At 40.0% G+C, this 25,041-nt stretch overlaps 1 protein-coding gene across 4 annotated transcripts in view; it reads right to left on the bottom strand.

Annotated features, from left to right (window-relative positions):
- The window catches only part of gja10b (gap junction protein alpha 10 b), a 79,919-nt gene that overhangs the window by 53,932 nt on the left and 946 nt on the right, over positions 1–25,041 (bottom strand). For 3 of the 4 annotated variants that reach the window (XR_006310745.1, XM_043685156.1, XM_043685168.1), the window contains exon 2: positions 1,123–1,219. Coding sequence is in view for 3 of the 4 variants with exons in the window: in XM_043685156.1 (XP_043541091.1) it covers positions 1,123–1,219 (97 nt within the window). In the remaining variant the exon portion in view is untranslated. Of the gene's footprint in view, positions 1–1,122; positions 1,220–15,531; positions 15,567–24,846; positions 24,963–25,041 lie in introns of those variants that run through there. The other variant, XM_043685163.1, reaches the window with a different exon arrangement.

The raw sequence follows: 25,041 nt of genomic DNA, 5'->3' as shown, positions 1-25,041 counted from the left end.
GTATGGAGTCGGGTATTACAAGGGGGCATAGCTTTAAATTAAGGGGGGGTAGATATAGGACTGAAGTTAGGGGTAGGTTCTTCACTCAGCGAGTCGTAAGTTCATGGAATGCCCTGCCAGCAGCAGTGGTGGACTCTCCCTCTTTATGGGCATTTAAGCGGGCATTGGATAGGTATATGGAGGATAGTGGGTTAGTATAGGTTAGGTGGGCTTGGATCGGCGCAACATCGAGGGCCAAAGGGCCTGTACTGCGCTGTATTCTTCTATAAAAATAAGTAGAGATGCAGCCCAGAAAGAGAACACCAGTTGGGCAGAAAAAAGGAAAGGATAATGGTGAGCCAGAAATAAAGAAAAACTGCTAATGGGGACCATAATGGGTAAAAATGGGTTGGCTGTGGTCACCTGTAAGGTGTAGGGATGGGTGAAAGATATGGAAGAAGGTGCTCAGAAGAATCTAATAATCTCTGAACTAAAAATATTCAATTAACTCACATTGTGAGGCAAAGAGTTCAAAAGTTACAAATTTATCCAAAAAAGAAAAGAATCCCCTCACCTCAGTCCAAAAATGGTGACCCCTAAGTTTAAAGCAGTGCCCCCTTAGTTCTGGATTCACTCACAAAAGGAAACATCCTTTCCCTGTTCAACTTGTCAAGACAATTCACATCTTATACATTTCAATTAAATCATCCATCATTCTTCTAAAGAAAGCCCAGTCTGCCCAATCTATCCTCTTAAGACAACTCAGTCATTCCAGGTACAATCAAATAAACCTGTGAAATGCCTCCAATGCATTACATCCTTCCTCACACACAGTATTCAAGATGCAGTCTCATCAATGTCCTGTATAACTGAAGCATAACATTCTCATTTCAGATTCAATTCACAATAAAGAAATTCTCATAGTAAAGAATAGCACCTCCTTAGTCTTGTTGATTATGTGCTATTGTTGCACTTTTTTGTGACTCTTCTGCGCTGCTCCTCCTCTGCCCAGGGATCAGATGAATTGAGTCCCAATGGGTCTTAGCTGGCCTTAACAACCATTTATTTTATGTACGAAGACAATTTGTATTACACAATAGACATTATTGTGATTTTACCGTTAACAGATAATCAGACACGCACCTTTATTGCTGGAATACTGCTGACTTGTTCTGATGTGATATGTTGTGTTTTGTAGTCAATTACTTCATCAGCCAATTGAAGAAATTTCTGGTGAACACTAAAACACAAGTTTTATTGTATATTTGTTAACTGGGCATGAGAACATAATCTCAAGTTTTCTCCCCACAAGATATTTCATCAAGTGAAAACAGTGACTCTAACAGTATTTTGTAACATCCTGTGATTGTGATATACACTAGGTAGAATTTTAATTTAACAAACTACACGTAATGGGGTGGCCAGTTGCAGGCTGTTTCCATGTTTTTTCTGTTGGTGAGCTGTACAACTCAATCGTGGCATTAATAAGCATCTTGCTTCTGAGTTTCTCAACCAGACTGAAGTGGTGTGATGAACCAAATCTATAAAAAGGATTTCCCCTGAAGTAACTGTCTGTGTGGATCTCCCTGTGACTGCATGGGTTTCCTCCCACAGTCCAAACATGTGCAGGTTGGGTAGATTGGAAATGTTAACTTGACCATGGGTGTCCAGGGATGTGCAGGCTAGGTGGATTAACCATGGGAAATTCAGGGTTACAAGGATAGAGTAGGAGGATTGGATCTGGGTGAGATTCAATCTATAGGGTTGGTGTGGCGTTGATGGGTCAAATGGCCTGCTTACACACTGTAGGGATTCTATGGTTCTATAATGCCACTTAGAGATGTTGAGAGAGCTGATCATCTGACTGAGGACCCAGTGTTGGCATTTCTGTGTCCAACCCCTGTCCTATAAAGGGCATGTGACTAAGCAGAAGGCAGCTATGCTACTGCTCTTTAGTTCATCATCAGAGCTGCAAGGTAGAACTGTATAAGCTCCTGTCGGTCAAGGCTGACTACAGAGAAAGGCAGAACAAAGTGATTGAAATCCACAACCAGACAGCTAACTTTCAAGACATTGCAAATCATCTGTCAAGACATGGTCAGAAGAAGTCATGTAGCACAAGTCTCTTACCTAAGTAGCTATTCTGTTTCGCTATTTGAAGGTTTTACAAGCTATCAGCTAATATTGAAAAAGCACTACCTGCTGTACCCTTGCCTGAATTATTCAGACCAAGTCCACAAGTTCTGACAGTTAAGGCTAGAATGCTGGATTAAATCCTCTGGCAATTGTCTCTTCAAATAATTTTAATTACTCATATTACAGCTCCACAGGTTTTTTTCCATTCACCTGTTAAATCACTCAGGTTAAACTGGAAGTGGGTAGGACTGGATGCTAATGTTTAAGACTTCATTGACCTCTCCACTTTTGTACCCAAACCTGTTTGCCCTTCGCAGTTAAAGTTTTTCTTAATGTATGAAAGTACATTATTTACTTTAGCCCTGTTAGAATACAATTTCTAAACATCAGCAATGCTCTGGTAAATTGCTCAATATATCCATTCTTCACTAAGTAACCAAAATAGCGTGTGTGTTATTCAATCATAGAGGTATGATAGCTCATTACAAGCCTATGTTCAATTGACATCCACACATATAGGCATTCTACAGAAAATCAGGAGATTACATGCAATAGCTTACTTTCCCTTTCATAATCCAAGGGTCTAAGGTTAATTACAGAATTTTAAGTCCTACACTGACTGAGTTTAGCTAAACTAGCATAGATTTGGAATCAATTCTGGTGTACTGCAAGGTTACAATAAACAGCTTGTTTTCCTAATTCGAGAATAGTTAGCCAGAATTTGGTATGAAATTTAAATACCAACATTTCATTTTGATAAAGTTGGTAAATTTCAAGAAAATTCCACATGAAAGACCACAGAAATTCAAAAAGCAAATTCCAGATCAAATTTTAAAGTGAATAAGGTATTATGTGACAAAGTGAAAATAAAAATTAGTTATTGCAGTGTTGTTGGGCTGATGGAGGAAAACTGAGTATAATGTTCAAAATTTCTGATGTATACAGAATTATAAGATGTTGCACTACAGGAATTATTTGGTGCATCAAGTGTGTTTGACTATGGTGTTCAAATAATTGTAGTCATCTGCTCATTCCATGTATCCTTTAATATTATAATGAAAGGATATCGACCTGCAACATAGCCTGTTTCTCCCTCCACAGATGTTTTCTAAAGCATTTTCTGTTTAATTTGGATTTCCTACAGCTTTAGCATTTTGTATCCTTTAATTTTTCTTTTTTCAAGAAATTAATTTTCTGAAATAAAATGTGTTGAGCTTGAAACAGCAAGTTTATAACTGAGAACTCCATTTTATGATGCTTTCACAGAGTATGGGAAATTTGGAGCCCATCCATTATTATTCACAATAAGATTGTGGTGAAAGAAATACTCTTCAATATACTCTTTCATTTTTTTTATGATTGCCTGTCTGTCTTATTTTGATGCCCTCCAATCACTCTCACATTTTCAAGTGGAAACAATAGCCATGGTACCTTCAATGAGCAGAGAGGGATATTTGAGGCTGCAGAATTGGCAAAACCAGCTTGAGTTGGGAAGACATACTTACAGTGAAAAGTTGCAGCTAGGGACATGTAGGGACCTTCTGAATAATGGAGTGGGGAGAGAAATCTAATGAGGAAGGCTGAGGAGAGGTTAGAAATTGAGGCCTGTTTTTGAAACTGGGGGCACACCAAATGCTTGTATAAGAGGTCTGGGAAGAACACGACTGACTAGCAGTCACAGAGTGTGCTGGAAAATTGAAAGATGTAATACTTGGCTGTAACCTAGATACCTCAGTTGTTTTCACAGCAGTTTGAATTTAACCAATCCGTTTAAATTATGCCCCAAGATACTAAAACCCAATCGAATTTGAATTTTACTGTTTTGACATCAAATCAATGAGACAATCTGATGTTTGGGGTATAAAAAAAGCAGGCATTTTGGACAGTTGGCCAGAAAGAGCTCCAACTGAAAGACTGCTATTCACCACACTCTCTGTCAAAGGTACCTTTCTCATATAAACATCTTTGCAGCAGAAGACCAAGGACGACCCAGTGAGATCTACAAACAGAGGAAGATCGACACTGGAGACGATGGCCGCTGTCTGGTTTTGAAAATTAAGTTGTTGTAAATTTAATAGAAGCTTCATTAGATCAGTATGTTATTATAGAGTGGGGGGTAGATAACAAATCCTTCGGAAAAAGGAGGCTTACAGTTGTAAATAGTTATTGTTTAATGTTCACTTTTAGCGTTAAGCAATAAAATTGATATTGTTTGTTAAACAGTGGAATTTGGGTTGTTCTCTGTCACTCATACTTTAAAAGATTACAAGGCAAGGTGATTTTTCTGTGTGTTTGGTTTAATTAGCAGAAGGGTTTACAGCTATGTCGTAACAAAGGGTTACTGAAGGAGGCTCTTAGCTTGGGAAACTAGCCCACCATTTGATTGACAAGTTTTCAAATTCCTGAGAAACTTGTACAGCAGCAATAAATTTCAAACTGTGTTCTCATTTCCATGTGGGTACTGACATACGCATGTTAATTTAGTATTCTACTTCCAGTAGGATGCTTGAATGCCCATACATCCGCTGCAATTGAAATATGTTTCAGATACTAGAATTATGCACTTTCTGGATAATACAGAGCAGGGAAATTTGCTTTCTATAGCCACTACACTAGAGAGGACACCAAAAAACCATGCACCATGGGTTTTAGTTGTACTTCACGCATTTTACATTTTAACTTGTCCCTTCTTCTACACTAGCAAATCTTTCCAGTCCTTGTGAAATGATTAGCATTGGTGCCAATGATTTAATTTGAAAGAATGGTGTGAGGTTAGCTCACATAGATTCACGCCTTCACAAGTGCAGCCTCATTCACTTAATACATTAGTGATTCTATGCTGTGTAATTTTTTTATGGCTTTTAAGGGAGTAAATACATGAAATCAAAGTTGGAGAAAATGTGAAGTTACATTTTGGGTCATACAAAATTAAGCTAGAATCATTTTTAGTGACAGATGCTAGAGTGAATATTGGGTGTATAAAGAGGACACTGAAATCTGTTTGATCATATTGTTTAAAATCCTGAAAGGGTCACGAGATCATATTGTACAGTGAATGACAATTTAATCACATGACTATTATTGATGAAGAAATGTAGAATTTCAAAGAATACACAAAATAGAAGCAGGCTATTCAGTCCAACCATGCTATTAGTTATGAGAAGGTGAGAACTGCAGATGCTTGAAAGTATCCAGAGACTTGGCTCCACTGCCTTCTGGGTCAGAGCATTCCATATATCCACCACTCTCTGGGTGAAGAAGTTTCTCCTCAGCTCTGTTCTAAATGACCTATTTTTAAAAATGTGTTCTCTGGTTCTGGTCTCAACCATCAGCGGAAACATGCTTCCTGCCTCCAGAGTGTCCAATCCTTTAATAATCTTATACATCTCAATCAGATCCCCTCTCATCCTTCTAAACTCGTGTGTACAAGCCCAGTCACTCCAACCTTTCAACATATGATAGTCCCGCCATTCCAGGAATTGACCACGTGAACCTACGCTGCACTCCTTCAATAGCCAGAATGTCCTTCCTCAAATTTGGAGGTCAAAACTGCACACAATACTCCAGGTGCGGTCTCACCAGGGCCCTGTACAGCTGCAGAAGGACCTCTTTGCTCCTATATTGAATTATTCTTGTTATGAGGCCAGCATGCCATTAGCTTTCTTCACTGCCTGCTGTACTTGCATGCTTGCTTTCATTGACTGATGTACAAGAACACCTAGATCTCGTTGTACTTCCCCTTTACCTAACTTGACTCCATTTAGATAGTTAGAGAAAGTGAGGACTGCGGATGGTGGAGATCGGAGCTTAAACATGTGTTGCTGGAAAAGCGCAGCAGGTCAGGCAGCATCAAAGGAGCAGGAGAATTGACATTCCTGAAGAAGGGCTTATGCCCGAAATGTCGATTTTCCTGCTCCTTTGATGCTGCCTGACCTGCTGCACTTTTCCAGCAACACATTTTTAAGCTCCATTTAGATAGTTATCTACCTTACTGTTCTTGCTGCCAAAGTAGATAACCACACATTGATCCACATTAAACTGTATCTGCCATGCATCCGTCCACTCACCTAGCCTGTCTAAGTCACCCTGTATTCTCATAACATCCTCCTCACATTTCACCCTTTCATCCAGCTTTGTGTCATCAGCAAATTTGCTAATATTATTTTTAATACCTTCATCTATATTATTAATGTATATTGTAAATAGCTGCAGTCCCAGCACCGAACCTTGTGGTACCCCACTGGTCACCGCCTGCTATTTCGAAAGGGACCCATTTTATCTCTACTCTTTGCTTCCGGTCAGCCAGTCAGTTTTCAAACCAAGTAAGTATTTTGCTCCCAATACCACGTGCCCTAATTTTGCTCACTAATCTTCTATGTGGGATTTTATCAAAGGCTTTCTGAAAGTCCAGGTACACTAATCCACTGGCTTTGCCTTGTCCATCTTCATAGTTACATCCTCACCAAATTCCAGAAGATTAGTCAAGCACAATTTCTCCTTCATAAATCCATGCTGACTCTGACCTATCCTGTTACTACTATCCAAATGAGTTCTAATTTCATCTTTTATAATTGACTCCAGCATCTTTCCAACCACTGACATCAGGCTAAGCAGTCTATAATTCCGTTTTCTCTCTCCCTCCTTTCTTGAAAAGTGGGATAACATTAGCCATCTTCCAATCCGCAGGAACTGATCCTGAATCTATAAAAGCATTCTAAAATGATTAGCAATGCGTCCACGATTTTTACAGCCACCTCCTTAAGTACCTTGGGATGCAGACCATCAGGTCCTGGGGACATATCAGCCTTCAGACCTAAAAGTCTATCCAACACTATTTTGCCTAATATAAATTCCCTTCAGTTCATCCATTACCCTAGGTCCTTCAACCACTATAACATCTAGGAGATTGCTTATGTCTTCCCCAGTGAAGACAGATCCAAAGTACTTATTCAACTCTTCTGCCATTTCCTTATTCCCCATAATAAATTCACCTATTTCTGTCTTCAAGGGCCCAATTTTACTCTTAACCATTTTTTTCTTTTCACATACCTAAAAAAACTTTTACTATCCACTTTTATATTTTCGCCAGTTTGCCTTCGTCCCTCATTTTTACTCCGCGTATTACCTTTTTAGTTATCCTCTGATGCTCTTTAAAAGTTTCCCAGTCCTCCAGCTTCCCACTCTTTGCTATGTTATACTTCTCTTTTATCTTTATACAGTCCTTAACTTCCCTCGTCAGCCATGGCGGCCCTGCCTCCCCTTCGGATCTTTCTTCCACTTTGCAATGAACTGATCCTGCACCTTCTGCATTATATCCAGAAATACCTGCCATTATTGTTCCATTGCCACCCCTGCCAGGGTATTGAACCATTGAACTTTGGACAGTTCCTCCCTCATAGCTCCATAGTTCCCTTTGTTCAACTGCAATAGACACTTCTGATTCTCCCTTCTCCTTCTCAAACTGCAGATGAAAACTTATCATATTATGGTCATTATCTCCTAATGGTTCCTTTACTTCGAAGTCCCTGATCAAATCCGGTTCATTGCACAACACAAGATCCAAAATTGCCTTCTCCCTGGTAGGCCCCAGAACAAGCTGTTCGAAGAATCCATCTTGGAGACACTTCACAAACTCCCTTTCTGGGGTCCAGTACCATCCTGATTCTCCCAGTCTATCTGCATGTTGAAATTTCCCATAACAACTGTAGGTAAAAACATTGACTGCAGATGCTGGAAACCAGAGTCTAGATTAGAGTGGTGCTGGAAAAGCAAAGCAGTTCAGGCAGCATCCGAGGAGCAGTAAAATCGACATTTCGGGCAAAAGTCCTTCATCAGGAATAATGATGAAGGGCTTTTGCCCGAAACGTCGATTTTACTGCTCCTCGGATGCTGCCTGAACTGCTGTGCTTTTCCATAACAACTGTAGTAATACCTTTGCGACAGGCCAATTTCAACTCCTTATTCAACTTACTCCCTATATCCAGACTAATGTTTGGGAGCCAGTAGAAAACTCCCGTTAGGTTCTTTCTACCCTTAGAATTTCTCAGCTCTATCCATATTGATTCTACATCTCTGGATTCTATATCCCCCCTCGCAAGGGACTGAATATCATCCCTCACCAACAGGGCCACCCCACCCCTTCTGCCTGTCAGTCTGTCCTTTCAATAGTATGTACAGCCTTGAATATTCATTTCCCAGACCCTGTCCACTTGAAGCCATGTCTCAGTTATCCCCACAACATCATACCTGCCAATTTCCAACTGAGCCTCAAGCTCATCCACCTCATTTCTTATGCTTTGTGCATTCATATATAATATTTTTAATTTGTTACTCCCCTCACCCTTCCTATTAATCCCTATTTCACTTGACCATGATCCCTTCTTGAGTTTTCTGCTCCATTGATTCTGTTGTCTTTCTTAACTTCTTATTCTCACTTTCCTTTTAACTTTCTTCTTAAATTTCCAGTTTGTCCCCACCCCCATCCCCCCCCACCCCCATCTACTTAATTAAACACACCTGTGTTGCAGTGGCAAATCTGCCTACCAGATGTCTGACTCCTCAGCTCTGCCTCCACGCCAATTTTTGATTGGCAGACCTGTTTGCCTCTCAGACTGGCAGTGTCATCTGTCTCAACAGTTTCCAAGAGAGTTGACCTGTTCATGAGAGGTACTTCCCACCAGGTCTCTTGTACTTGAACCATCTCTTCCTTCCTCATTGTCATCTCCCTTCTCTCTTCTGGTATGCTCGGTGTAATAAACTCGCTGAAGCTCCTATCCAGAAAATTCTCGTTCTCTCCGATGAGCCTGAGATCATCGAGTTCTTTCTTCAGTGCTGCAACATGCTCCTTCAGAAGCTGAATGTGTACACACACTTTCCATAGCTATAGGTGCCAGAAACACCATCTGTGTCCCTGACCTCCCACACTGAATCAGCTTAGCAGTCATGCCTTCATTGTCTTCAACTGTGGTGTAATCTCCTCACTTAATCACTAACCTTCCCAACAGCCTCTGTGCTCCGACCTCATATCTGCCCAGCTCCTGCCACTCTCTGCTGCAAAAAAGACCACTGGTTTCGAGTAAGTATTTAAATAGGACTCACTAACCTTCCCAATAGCCTCTGTGCTCTAACCTCACTTCTGCCCAGCTCCCCTGCTCTTTGTTGCAAAAAAGGCCGCTGGCTTCGAAGTAAGTACTTAAATAACAATCACTATACTTCCCAACAGCCTCCGTGCTCTGACCTCACTTCCGCCCAGCTCCCGCCGCTCTGCTGCAAAAAAAAATGTAAATTTCAACAGTTTCTTCATTTCCCCTCTTCCTACCTTATCCCAAAGCCAACCTTCCAACTCGGCACTGCCTTCTTGAACTGTTCTACCTGTCCATCTTTCTTCCCACCTAACTGCTCCACCCCCCCCCTTTCCGATTTATCATCATCACTCTCCACCTCTATCTACCTTCTGCATTCTCAGCTACCTTCCCTCCAGCCCCAGCCCCTCCCATTTATCTTTTAACCCCCCCTTAGGCCACCCCCTCATTTCCAATGAACAGGTTATGCTTGAAACGTCGATTCTCCTGCTCCTCAGATGCTGCCCGACATGCTGTGCTTTTCCAGCACCACACTTTTCGACTTGATGCTGTTAGATATGCTCCATTTGAGCCAGTAAAGCAAATAATGGTCTTTACAGAATCCAAGGCAAATTTGCATATTAAATAGGTTTGCATGATAAGTAAACATGAAAACAGAACTGTGAAATTATGATACAGATCATTCTATTATAACGCATGTTTCATTAACACAAATTCGCTGTAACACAATTGACAAATTGGGGACATTGTTTCTAAACAATGAAGTTTTAAAGCATATATTGGTTCTAACACGATTCCAGCTCCATTAATTTAAATGGTGCTGTTATTATGTGATTTCTTATAACATGGGATTGCATGCGTTAGGAACTACTGCATTATAACAGAACTGACTGTAATGAAACCTGTGTAAATGCAGTGTCATGTCCACAAGACAGGAAACAAATCATAAATTTAAAAAATAATACTCTGTTGCTTAGTTTTAGAATGGACTGACTAAAATGGGCATTACAAAATGACTCTAGCTAATGAATGAAGCTAAGCCATCACACCTTGCAAAGCCACAAGATAAAGAGAATCAGATCTTTACTTAATCAATACTTGTTATGCCTGAACAGGAACTAACAGCTCCATCTAACTCCTAAAATGCATAATATGTTTTAACCAAATGCATAAAATCTTGTCTTGTTATCAACTTTAAAGAAATTCTGTAGCACCCTGTTTTGAGCCATCTGGACATTACTGAACTTTACTCCTGAGTGAAGGAACTATAACCAGCCTCTAATTCATGTGACTCATGCAGTTGGCGTCACTAATTTATATGTGAGTTAAAGAACTACATGGATAGCATGTTTAGAGATGTGGTCACACTACAGTATGAGGGTTTGCAAGCAGGTTGGGAATGGATGATTACTAGGCAGTCTAAGAGATTCAGATACTTAGCAGTCCCTGAGATGATTTTGCTCATAGTTGGCTCTCCATTCTGGGTACTGACAATAGTTCCTCAGAAGTGCAGCAAGACCCAGGCCTATGGCAGTACAGGTTGTTCAGCTGTACAGGAGACAATAAAATAGAGTGGCAAAGTAGTAGTGAAAGGAGATTTTTTAGTTGGACCATTCTGTAGTCATAGATTTGTCTCAGACTGCCAGACCAAGAATGTTACAGACAGGCTGCAGGATATTCTTCTGAAGGATCGTGGTCACCCCAACATTGTGATCCACGTTGGCACCAGTGGCAGATAGGAAAAACTGCATGGTCCTCTGGTCAGGATTTAGGGAGCTAGGTAGAAAAGTAGCAAGAGTGACAATCTGTGGATTACTACAAATGTCACATGCAAATGAGTAAAGAGATGAAGGATAAAACAAAAAATGCAGTACAGGAAAGATGGTGTAGCTCAAGCGACAATGGGAAAACATTAAGAGGACAGTAATCATTATATAAGGTTTAGGGTGACATTGGAAAAGAAAATGAACAATTCAGAGTAACAATAATTAACTGGGCTAGAGGTAACATCAATGGAACAAGAACAAAGCTGGACAAGATAAAATGGAACCAAAGTTGGTGAAAAAAACTGTAGCTGAACAATAAGATCTCTTCAAAGACAAAATTGTTTTGATACAGTCAAGGTATATTTCCTCAAAATGAAAAAGGAGGGCAAACAAATCCAGAGCTGCATGGATGGATGAGGAAATGGAAATTAAGACAATGAAGAAAAAAAATTGTTTATAACAGGTATCAGGTAGAAAATACAATTGAGAACAAAACTGTTTTTTTTTAACACTAATGGCATGTGGGTAGCGTTGGGTGGGCCAACATTTATTGCCTGTCTTCAGCTGCCACTGAGAAGATCATAGTGAAGACAAAATATTGAAAAGGAAGTTTAAGAAGCAAAGAGACTGGAATCAAATGTAAAACGAAATACCAACATCTTCCATAGGCAAAGAAATTGTAAAAGGTTGGTAAGATGAGGAGTAGAACTATTTCAGGACCCAATAGGGAGATTCATATATGGAAGCAGGGGTAATAGCAGAAGTATTAAATGAATACTTTGTATCTGTCTTTATCAAGGAGGAGGATGTTACCTAGGTCATGGTGACAAGGAAGAAAATTCAAAAACTATAATATTTCAAAAGTAGTAAGTTTGCAGATGACACCAAAATTGGACGTGTAGTGGACAGAGAAGAGGGTTACGTCAGATTACAACAGGATCTTGACCAGATGGGCCAATGGGCTGAGAAGTGGCTGATGGAGTTTAATTCAGATAAATGCGAGGTGCTGCATTTCGGGAAAGCAAATCTTAGCAGGACTTATACACTTAATGGTAAGGTCCTAGGGAGTGTTGCTGAACAAAGAGGCCTTGGAATGCAGGTTCATAGTTCCTTGAAAGTGGAGTCGCAGGTAGATAGGGTAGTGAAGAAGGTGTTTGGTACACTTTTCTTTATTGGTCAGTGTATTGAGTACAGGAGTTGGGAGGTCATGTTGCGGCTGTACAGGATATTGGTTAGGCCACTGTTGGAATATTGCGTGCAATTCTGATTTCCTTCCTATTAGAAAGATATTGTGAAACTTGAAAGGGTTCAGAAAAGATTTACAAGGATGTTGTCAGGATTGGAGGATTTGAGCTACAGGGAGAGGCTCAACACGCTAGGGCTGTTTTCCCTGGAGTGTCGGAGGCTGAAGGGTGACCTTATAGAGGTTTACAAAATTATGAGGGGCATGGATAGGGTAAATAGGCAAAGTCTTTTCCCTGGGGTTGGGGAGTCCAGAACTGGAGGGCATAGATTTAGGGTGAGAGGGGAAGATATAAAGGAGACCTAAGTGGCAATTTCTTTCACACAGAGGGTGTAAGGCATGAGCTGCCAGAGGAAGTGGTGGAGGCTGGTACAATTCCAATATTTAAGAGGCATTTGGACGGGTATATGAATAGGAAGAGTTTGGAGGGAGATGGGCCGGGTGTTGGCAGGTGGGACTAGATTGGGTTGGGACATCTGGTCAGCATGGATGGGTTGGACTGAAGGGTCTGTTTCCATGCTGTACATCTCTATGACTCTATGACTAATGTTCAAACTGCATCTGTCTTGTGTTTGAGGAATTAAATATGCACCACATTGATTAGTTACACACTAAAGTTAGTTTATGGGGGCAATTCTTTCAAATACTTATGCAAAAGAATTTTCCCATTTTTAACTGCTGATATAAAGTGCTTGCAATCCAGCAAATTGGTACAGGTCGAAGATCCTTTATCTGAACATCCAAAAACCAAAAAGCGCTGAAATCCGAAGGCTTTTTCTGAATTTTTTTTCTCATTAACAAGGTTGTTTGACGAGCAAACAGGTAACCCAAGTTGACACCTACTTGATGCAAATCACTGTTTTAAAAAAATTCTCAAGGTCAAGGACCAGGCTCGCAGGAAAGTAGTCTGACACAGAACAAACAGCCAAGAGGCGAGTCTGCTAGAATATAAGTGTTTTATTCCCCGCAGCGTCGCCACAACCAGGTCTCGTACTTACAACGGGTCTGGTTTGTACTCACTCTACGTGTTACCGGAACTGGGAGCCGTCAGTTCTCGTAGAGCGGTTGCCAACAACCCACGCTCGGCGGTTAAACGCAACCCCGGAGCAGACTCTACCGAACTGGAGACTTTTCCAGCTGATATACTCTTTTCGAGATCTAAACATTCATGTGAACAGCAGAGCAAGGCTGAAAAACACATTCCATTCTGGTCACATGCAGATAAGAAGATTCACACGGGAAGGTGTGTAATAAGATTCACACGGGACTAAGCGACACCTTCCATTTTCAGTTAGATTCACACATGTATTGGGACACAATTTTAACCCTTTCACCACATTCCACTGCTTGGCCCAATACATGTGTTACATTATGATTCACACATGTATTGGGACATAATTTTACACCACAATCACTCAGATGCAACATGGGGGGCGTAGCCAAGCACTGACAGGCCTGGTGTTTCTCTGTGAATGCCCCCAAGTGAACACCCACTCGATACGTGTCACTCAGATGTGACATGTGGGGCATGGCCAAGCACCGACAGATCTGGGGTTTCTCTGTGAATGTCCCCAAGTCGACATCCACTCGTTGTGTGTCACTCAGATGCAACATGGGGGCATGGCCAAGCACGTTCTTATTTAGAAGTCTGCTCCTCCGGTAAGAATTTTTAATACTTCACCCATTAAACTGTCACTATTCTGAAAACCGAAAAATTCTGAATTCCAAACAACAGCTGGTCCCGAGCATTTCAGATAAAGGATCTTCTACCTTTTCTTGTGAAAAAGGCATACTGCAAAATCAAAGGTAACTCTTCATTGTCCTATTTCATCTACAAATAAACAAACACAATCAAACATGCCTGAAAATGATCTGAGTGTTCTGCAAATAATTCTCCATGAGCAGGAGCAGAGAAGTTACTCTTTTAAATGATTGCAACCTTTATGGCAGTGTGCTGTTTCCTTTCTTTCTTTCTTTCCCTCTAGCTAATTGTGAGCGCTCTTTGGAGTCTCAGTGTGGGCCAGAAATCTACAAGGACAACCTCAAATAATCTTGCCACACTATGTGGCAACATGACATCCACTGCTTGGCAATTTCATTACATTTGTGCCAGGCTTGGAAAATTCACCATACGCATACATTTTTAATTAAACAAGAGAGAAATATGTATTAAAAGGAGTATCTATCAAATTAATTTGAACTTTGAACATGATGCAGCCTATGATTTATTTTCCATAAAACCTCTACTTCCACTCCAATAAATTACACAGTTTGAGGTGAAAGAAAAATGTACTAAAACATGCAGCTCTTGTTTCAGAGTATGACTACAAAACTCATCTTGCACAGATTTATCTTACAATAATAATCTGTACTGCAAACAAATTATACTTTTGGTTCAATTACTGACATGATAATTTAGGCTGATTCTTGCTATGGTAACCACATAACCTGCAATTAATTTTTGAGATTCAACCACTAGGAGACAGAAAAGGCTTAGCCCCATGAAATAAAGCAAGAATCATAGAGGATCAAAAAGCAGATTTCTAAGAAGCCTAAGTCACATATTGATGACACAATAACAAACTAAGAGGCAGCTTTAAAGATGATTTGGAGGGATATTAAAGTAACTGTGATGAATAATATGTGAATTAAACCCTCAAAACAATTTTAATGGCATTTCTATCATGAATGTCCTTATGGTTAGGACCAAGTACTTAAATTTCTTTTTTTTGCCACATGGTTTTCACCAAATGATTCTACTGGTTTTACTACTACTGGTTTAGTTTATGGCTATGAGGTAATGGGATCTCTGAAAATAACCGAAGTTTTTAGGATTGAAGGATGAATCACTCATATTGGACTGTTCTCAGCAAGCTCACAGAAACCTACAAGTAGCACAAGAGTACCTTAGAGTATCACATACCACCATGAAAAAATGGGCTGATAAGCATTTCAACCAGTGGTTGAGGTGTTAGTATTACTGCATTTACAAATTGAATTGTTGAAAGCATGGTTTAGTGGTTCAGATAGAGTAGTCAGAAGAACTGATAGATTATCTGCTTAACAACACAGATTAACAACAAAATTAACAACATACAGCAGGTCACTAATATTTTGTAAGTGGCTGAAGTGATAGTTATTTAACTTGTGAATTACAATAATCACAGTTGACACCATGCTGTACCACTATTAGTGGCAATTCATCATCTTGAAATACATCTTAATCAAATTTCCCTATTGGTAAGGAATCATAAAATGGACAGCACAGATGTATAAACATATGCAACACAGAATACAAAGCAATATGATACACAAATTTTCTTACTTTTGAATTTCTATTGTTGTCAAAAATGTTAGTGCCTGCAGAAATATAAAAACAATGATTAACACATGCATACTGTTTTAAGGAATTATTAATGTTCAGCACCTTGAAGAACATTCTGGGGCCAATAATATGCAGTTTGGTGTCTATTGCATTGATATATGCCAGGGGTCAATCCTTTTAATTTAGCACTGTTAAAATAGTAATGAATATGAATTATCATATTACAATTTCTGTCAGCTAATTGTTATACCTTAGACGTATCACAGACTAAAACTGAATTTAAAAACATAAGAAAAATGGATGAAAATTTTTTTCAGTACTCATCTGACCTCTGATTGGGGCAAGCTTTGGTATACCCATTCAGAAGGAACAAAGCTGTTTGCAAAGAAACTACTATTTTGTCCAAATAGATTTGTAAGAAAGATTTCAGGGATGAGAAACTTCAGTTATGAAGATAATTGGAGAACTTGGTTCTGTTTTCTCTTGGAGAAGTCTGAGGGGGTGTTTTCAAAGTCACGAGGGGTATATGCCAAATAGATAGACAAAAAGTGTTCAAATCATGAAGGTATCAAGAAACAGAGGACACAGTTTTAAAGTTTTTTGCAAAAGAAGCAAATGTAAGGTGAGGTTAAATAAAACTTTTTCACACAGCAGGTTCGGGTTTGGAGTACACCGAACTGAAATATATTGGAAACAGATTCAACTGAGACATTTAACATGACAATAAATGTTTCCAAATAAATAATCAATGTACAGTGCTGTGGGGAATAGATAGGACTTTGAAACTTAATATTTCTGTGAATGTGACATTTAAAATAGGCAATTGATTCAATATCAATAAATTTGCATCTCCTGTTTAATTTACACATATATGATAATTTCACATTCTTCTTTTTTGGCAGTCACTCCACGGTTAACTTGCTCCCATCTGGCAGAATGAGTTCTACGGTGAATGAATAGTCCAGTCCTGGAGCTGTAAAGTCTACCACAGATGGGGTAGGTCGTGTTTGATAAGTGTGTGTGTGTTGTGAGGGGGTGGGGCTAGTGGTGGTGGTATGCTCTAGATTCTGCACAGTCTTTCCACTACTTGCACTTGTAGTTCCATGCAGTGACACTCAAAATGTTTGGTACCTTCATGATGTATCTTCTCCACTTTGTACACTGTAGGGCAAGCAATTTTCACGTGTTATTCGGTTGTTGCATTTGATTAGGAAGGTTTTGAGGTGTTCTTGTAGCATTTCCTCTGCCCTCTTAGTGATCGTATACCATTCAAAATCTTGCAATAAAGAGCACTTGTTTAGGGAGTCTTGTGCTGAGCATGCGGACAATGTGGCTTGCCTACCATAGCTGGTCATGTGTAACCAGATAACGGGATATTGGACTAGGACAGGAGGCTTACATTGGTACACCTATCCTGCCAGTGAAATTGCAGAATTTTGAGAAGGCAGTGTTGGTGATAACTCTTAAGGAACTTGAAGTATCTGCTGTAGATTGTCCATGGTTCCAGTGCATAAAGAAGGATGGATACCATGCTGTGTAGACCATGAGCCTTGTGATGGGTTTGAATTCTTGGACTTCAAACACTCTGCTCCTCTGGTGCCAGAAGGATGTACTGGGACATGCACAATGCACAGTACTGTTTTGTTTTGGAGTCTGTCTACATTTAAATGATAATCTACCTTTTGATTCTTCTTAGCAAAGTCCATAACTCACTTTCCTACAGAACTTGGCTCATCTGCCAAGTTTTTGCCCACAATCTACCTATGCCCATTTGAAAATTCCTTATGTTTCAACACATGACCTTTCACCTATTGTTATATCACCAGCAAATTCACCGCTCGCAAAGCATGCATGAAAGCAAACGTTTACATTACACTTTGCCCCCTTAATCAATCCTCAATCCATGCTAATAGATTAGCCTAATACTATGAATTCCTATCTTGGGCAATTTTTTTTATGTGGCACCCTATCAAATGTCTTCTGGAATTCCAAATACACTACATCTACTGGTTGCCCTTTATCAACTCTACTTGTTATATCTCAAAGCAATTCTAGCAATTTATCCAACATGATTTCCCCTTCACAAACAATGGTGATTCTGTCTGCATTAAGCTTTCCTAAATGTTCTATTATTTCTTCCTTAATAATGAACTCCAGCATTTTCCCAATAACAAATGTTAGGCTAACTGACATATAGGTTCCTATTTTCTATCTCCCAGCTTTCTTGAAAGGGCATCATTTTATCCATTGGAATTCTTCTTGAATCCAGTAAGATCTGAAATATTTCCATCAATCTCTTTTTGTGCAGTCACTTCCTTTCAAATCCTTCAATACAGACCATCAGATCTTATGTCTTGGCAGCTTTTAGTCCCATTAGCTTATCAAAAACTTTATTATTCATGATTGAGACTGTCACGAGATCTTTCCTTCCAAGACCATCTTGTTTATGTTATTTTTGAGGTGTTTGTAGTCTGATCCGCCATTTCTCCATTCACTATTATTTCCCCAGTTGCATCTTCCAACAGTCCCACATTTATTTCCACTACTGTACTTGGTTTTCAGAATCCTTGGAAGCCTTTAAAAATATTTCTTCCAAATTTCTTTGACAGTCAATTTTCAATAGCTTTCTTTTTACCATGTTAGTTCCTAAACAAAATTCCCAATCCTTGAGCCTACCACTAGTTTTTCCCACTTTTAATGCCTTAGTTCTTGACCATATTTGTTAACCACATCATACTCAATGAGTCCTTGTTTTCAAATGGAATAAACTTTTGCAGTGTTATGAAGTATCTATTTAAATGTCCATCACTGCTTTCTCCTTCATCTATTTTCCCCATCCATTTGAGACAAATCTGTCTTCATTCCTCTGTAATTGTGCTCATTTAAGGGAGGACACTGGTTTGCGATTCAATTTGATCGCCCTCACATAGAAATTAAAATTGTACCATGTTATGATAGCTATCCCCTGGAGATCTTTAGCTTCGAGATTTCTTATTAATCCTACCACTCGTTTTAAAATGTTCTATTCTCAGAGTGGTTCTTCAATACATTGCTTTAAGAATCAATCCCTGATGCTGTCTACAAATTTGTCTTCTATGTTACCCTTGCCAGTTTATTTTATCCAGTAAGTATGCATGATCTATTGTACATTAATCACTACTGAATGCTGCGCTGATAACTTTCTTTATTAAAAGTTCCCATGTCGTTTTGCCCATTTTTCCGGAATGCTAAATACTCTTGACTATTGAATTTGCAGTCCTGCTCACTTGCAACCAGGTCTCTGTATTAGTTGTAAAGTCGTAATTTTATTTCTGCTATCAACTAATAAATACTATGTGCATTCAAGTAAAGAGTATTACGCTTTTTTAATCATTATTACTTACCTTGTTCTAATTTTTGCTGCACTCTTCTGCTTATATTTTTTACCCCTTCCTGTCGCATTTTATTGTCATCACCTTTTCACTATTCCTGTACCTCTGCTCTCTCATTTTTAAAAAAAAAATCCTTTCAATTATGTCCTTGTCCGACAATTTTAATTTCCCTTCAATTATATCCTTTGATCAATGCTAATCTACAACCCTAGCTGTATGATTTGCCAAAACACTGGTCCAACGATATGCAGGTTGAATAGATTGGCCATGCAAAATTGCTCTATGTATGTGCAGGCATGTGGGTTATAGAGATACGTTGGGGGGGTTGGGACTGGGTATGATGCTCCTTGGTTGGTCAGTGCAGACTCAGAGACTGAAACTGGTTGCACAGGACCCACAGATCTGACAGCAACCTACACCCTAGACTGTAGACTGAATGGCCTCTTTATGCACTGTAGGGATTCTATTATTTGAATCTACTATTCAATGGTCCCAGCACTGTTCAAATAAAACCTGTCCCAATAGAATATCTCTTTCTTTCCCTGGTAGTAGTACCTGTGCCTAATGAATCAGAACCTATTCCTACCACTCCAATCTTTGAGCCAGAAACTTCTATCTCTACTGTTATTTACCCGACACTGACTTTCAAATGGCTCAGGTAGCAATCCAGAGATTTGTGTTTCTGCTTTTTAACTGTAATTCCACAACAGAATCTTTGTTCTCATCCTACCTATGTCGTTAGTACCCTACATGGACCACCACAATTAGATCCTTATCCCTCCAATTACCTTTGCAGCCCAGAAGTGCCTTTAACCTTGGCTACAGGTAAGCAACACACCTTTGTGACTCTTCGTCTTTGCTGGAGACTGAACTAGGCTATCCCCTAAAACAACTACAATTGTCATTTTTCCCCTAACTTCAGCTAATCTAAGGGGTTCAGCTGTGGCACTCAAGTGGCATTGGATGATTATTTTTATCCAAATAATGTGCAAGTGTATGGGAAAAAGATTGGCACCAGATAGTGAAGCTCATTTAACAAGCCAGAAAGGGCACAATTGCCTGATGGTCTCCTTCTGCACCATAATGCTTCTGTATTCTGAACTTGAATGGTGGTCAGTACAATGGTGCTGCGATCAGTTTGCTCATCATTCCTGCAGTCTGTGCACTCTTTCACAATGGGAGCAAGACCCTCACATGAATTGGATAAGGGTGAGGCTACTACAAAGCTAAATTCTGGATATCCAGATCTGCTTTGCCACAATCACAACTTTATATCCCATACCACTGACTAAATTTGATGCAATTAATAAAGGGATATGACTGCCTCCTGAAACAGAGTATGTAACTCTCCCTTCCTAGTGTTATGCAGTGTCTGAATCCAGCTTATCACCTCTGCTCAGTTACTCATGCAGCCAACACTCACTGCAGGTGTGGTCACGGTGAACTCCACAAGCGAACACCATCTCCCATATCTCCAGCAGCAACACTGTCGAGCCTGCCCAGCCAATGCTATTCTATTTAAATAATTGAATTGGATATTAAATATCTTAAAAAGGGAATTTCTTTAAGTGCACTCTCCAGCTTTAATAATGTCTCATGATTGAAACCACTTGGGCTCTCTGCCATCAGTTTTATCCACTAACGTTACTGCCAGGCTGTCACAGATCCACTTTCCTTGTGCTGAGCCTCCCTCTGTTGCTGATTTTTATTTCACACCGCTGCTGCCCTTTTCATACAGATCTAGTGTCCTTTATCAAATGTATCTCCTGTATGTTGATATAATAGAAGTCTCTCATCTCGGGAACCATTCTCATAAGTATTTTCTGCACTTTCCTTCTAAAGTATAATGTTGAGAATTGAACACAATACTCAAATTGAGGTAAAATCTCGGTGTTATAAAAGTTCATAATACATTCCTCGCTATTACACTTTTATGCATCTATTAAGTTCAGAATTCCATTTGCTCTTTTAAAATCCTGATCTGCCAACTTTCACAATTTATGCACATAAACCGATGTTTCCTTTCTGTAACCAAAAGAGAAAATGCTGGAAAATCTCAGCAGGTCTGGCAGCATCTGCAAGGAGAGAAAAGAGCTGACATTTCGAGTCTAATTGACCCTTTTATCCATTGTTTCCTTTCTGTACTTACTTTAGATTGGTATCCTATATTACGTTGTTTCTCCTTGTTCTTCCTTCCAAAACATTATCACTTTGCTTTCTCTGCCTCAAAATGTCACCTTTTTTTACCATCGGATGCATGCATCTAGTATGCCCTGTTGACAATCTCTATGTCTCCTTGATAAGGTGTGCCTTCTTGAACTGCTGCATTCATCTGATGCAGGAATAGCTACAGTGCTACTGGAAAGGAGTTCCAGGATTTTTACTCAGCAAGGACACAATATTGTTCCAACTGATAATGTTATGAGGCTTGGTGGGAAACTTGCAGTCAGGTGTTCCATACATCTGTTGCCCTTGCCCTTCTAAGTGATAGAGGTCATAGGTTTGGAAGCTAATATTAAACAAACCTTGAGAGTTAGAGTCATAGAGATGTACAACATGGAAACAGACCCTTCAGTCCAACCCGTCCATGCCAACCAGATATCCCAATCCAATCTAGTCCCACCTGCCAGTACCCAGCCCATCTCCCTCCAAACCCTTTCTATTCATTTACCCATCCAAATGCCTCTTAAATGTTGAACTGTGTAGGTTCTCTCTCTCTCTCCTGCAATGACCTCACCATGTGCTTCCTTTGTCTGTTCTTCTCCCTTTTAAAACTGCTGTTGTTTTGACTTTTTTTTCCCAAAGTTTCAAAACAATGGAACAGCATATGAAGCAGTAATTGCTGCTCCTGGAATTCGAGGAAATTACTTCCAGCATCTAAAAAATCTCAAAAAATTAGCAGCTGTTACAACCAGAAATTTTTCCCATCCTCCATCTTGGATTATGCAGAATCCTTTTATTTTGCTGCAGTGCATTATGAATATTGTCCACATTATTGCCACTGTGCATCATTGATAGAGAGGGTTTAAGTTGAAATCAAGTGGTCTCCTTTGAAGAATATGGTGTTGAACCTCAAGTTTATTGAAACAATCAATGAATGAATGAATGATGATTTACTGAATGAACAATGATTTATTGTCACATCCTCTACAATAAACAACACAGTAAAACACAGTGAAACGCTTCAACTGTCGCCACAATCCGGTGCCACTTGAACGTTTTAAGAATAAAAAGATAAAGCTAAAAGAATCCATCTTCATTCCACCATGAGTCCTGAGCCAGGTGACCAATAACACTTGCACCACCACCCTCTGCTGCCCTCACCAGACCCATCAATATTGGAGTTGCCACGTTTGCTATCTCTGAGCCTGCCACAATCAGGTGATGCTGCCACCGGCACAGTGATAACCAGGAGTCTTTGGTCCGCTGCTGCCTCAACAACCCCTGAAGTCCACGTTCTGGGTTTACCACAACCAGGAGTCCTTGGTTTCACTGAAGTTGCCACCTCATCGATGCCTGGAGTTCCCGCTCCTGGCCTACCACAACCATGGGTCCATAGTTCCACTGCCAGACCAGGCTGCCACCTCATCACGAGTCCCGTTCTGACCACTCTCCTCCACAATGTCACCTTCTTCGACATTGTTGACAGGAAGATGATGAAGAAAAAGAAAGAAGACAAAAAAGGACAACGAAAGAAGTGAAGAAACTGCCGCCTGGAGTGGATGGGCCCAAGACCCGAAACACTGCCAGTGTTGCCATCTTGCAAATAAAGTGCACAATATTCTATCACACTCCAGACATGTGCCCCGTAGATCATGATCCAGTTTTGCGTAGCCATACTATCTCCCTGATGTGGTCTTGCAGCTACAGAATTTATATGCTTGGTCAAATTCAGTTTCTATTCAATGGTATTTACTAGGATGGTGACAGTGGAGGAATGCTTTGAACGTCAATAGGAAATGGTCAGAAATTTGTCATGCTGAAGCTGGACATGATCTGAAACTTATATGATACACATGTTCATCTGCCATATGTCTGCCCATTTCACCAGCCTGTCTATATTCTCTTAGCTATCACTATCACCCTCATTCTTCATAATACTCCCTGTTATGTTACCCTGTACATCTGAGTCGTAAATATACATTAGTTACAAAGTCAAAGCATGTATGGTCACTTTAAGATAGAAAGTGCTTTTCTGAATTTAAAGTACAGTCACAGCTGCCAGCTAAAGGTCAAGCTGTTCCAAATGTAACAATTGCCTGTTAAATGGATACCTGAGTTTTGGTTGTTGTTTTGACAACAATTCAAATGTAACTAATTTGTTTTAAATTATGCCCAGGGTACCACAAGCCTACAGAATTTGAATTTTATTGTTTTGACACCTGATAATCAATCAAATTATTAGAATTTAATGTGTCATGTATATAAACCTGGTATTTCAAAAATTAGACAGAGAGCAACTGCCAGTGAACAACAAAGCAACTGCCATTCATCAGAGCCAGACAGCGACTACCCACCTAATATTCTGCTCTCAAAGAAAGGTACCTTTTCATATGAAACATACAGTAAAATAGAAACGAGACATTCCAGGGAGATCAGCAGATGGTCGAGTGAAAACACTGAAGAAGATAGAAACTGTATGGTCTTGACATTAAGTTAATGTAATGTTTAACAAGTGTGTTATTGGAACAGCATATTATTTTATAGAGTTGGGGTCAGATAGTAACTAGTTAAGAAAAGAAAGTCTTGGATTTGTGAATAGTTTTTGTTTAATGTTCACTATTAAAGTTAGAAACAATAAATTGTTATGTTTCTTTAAATAGTGGAATTTAGGAGTTCTGCCACTCACATTTTAACAGATTACGAGGTGAGGTGAGCTTTTCTGGGTATCTGGTTTTAATTAACAGAGGGATTCAACTTCTGTGTCGAATTTCAAAATTGTGTCCTGTATATCTGAGTCGTAAATGTACATGACAAACAGAAGGCCTAATCCTGACCCCAAGGACCTCTGTCCACTTCTGTTCAGTCCATAAAAACAACCATTCACAATTATTTTGCTCCTAATCACTCAGCCAACTTCATGATCATGATGTCACTTCCAATAACATTTTCAATTTTCCTGGCAAGTTAATTATGTGCTACTTTATCAAAAAGCCTTGTGGAAATCCATGTTCACAACATCAACTCTTTTGATCAAGTTAAACACAAGTTATCTTTCACAAGTTAAGCAGATATGTTTTAATCAGTCTAGTCAGAGATGTTATGACACAGCTTTAGAGAATATGCGACTTAAACCTTGACCTTTGGGCTCAGAGTTAGTAACACTACCAGTGTCAAAGTGATTGTTCACTTTATCCCACGTTATCATTGGTAAGATATTTCGGACCATTGAATTTTTTTAATGGCCATGCTATTGCTGCGATTGTATTTGTATCCTCTTCCCACAAGAACGTAACATTTTCAATTTTCCTGTCCTGTAGTACCACTCTAGTTTGTGAAGAGGATGAGAAAATTCTGGCCAGTGTTTTCACATTTTCCAATGTTGCTGCTTTGAAAGCATCTCAGATTTACTCGTATTATTTCACTGGGTGCTGCTCACACTGCGGTCTCCTCCTCTCCACTGGTCAGGCCCAATGCAGACTGGGTGACCAGTTTGCGGAACGTGATGGTGGACCTTCCAGTCTGACAGAGCTCAGCACCAGCTTAGACAGTGAGTAACTGCAGCAACACGGCAGGTGGCGAGGGCCAGACAGAAAGTGGGAACAAATTACTGCAAACGGAGAGAGACATTTCGAGTCCGATATGATGTGCTCAGAACTTTTTAAATCATTGAGTAGTTCCCAATGAAATTTAAAACAACACGAATGACAACAACACCGCCCGACTCCTGCCCCCGCCCCCCTCCCCCTTCCAAGCAGGGTCGATCCGCTGATATGAAACTGACTTGATAATCCCACAGGTCCTCGGTGGTGAGAGGTAACTCTGCGTGTGATCTGTGAGCTTGCCCCATGGCCGCCTCTCCTTCCGTTACTCTTCAAACTTCACCTCGTCCCACGTGCTCCCGTCCCCTCAAACAGCGCGCGCACGCTCTTCCCTTCCCGCACTCTCTCCCCTCCCCGCGCGAGCCCTCCCTTCGTGC

The sequence above is a fragment of the Chiloscyllium plagiosum genome, chromosome 3, assembly GCF_004010195.1.
Source record: "Chiloscyllium plagiosum isolate BGI_BamShark_2017 chromosome 3, ASM401019v2, whole genome shotgun sequence".
Taxonomy (NCBI): Eukaryota; Metazoa; Chordata; class Chondrichthyes; order Orectolobiformes; family Hemiscylliidae; genus Chiloscyllium; species Chiloscyllium plagiosum.
Note: the sequence above shows the minus strand (reverse complement) of the source record. Positions and strands in the feature narration are given on the sequence as shown.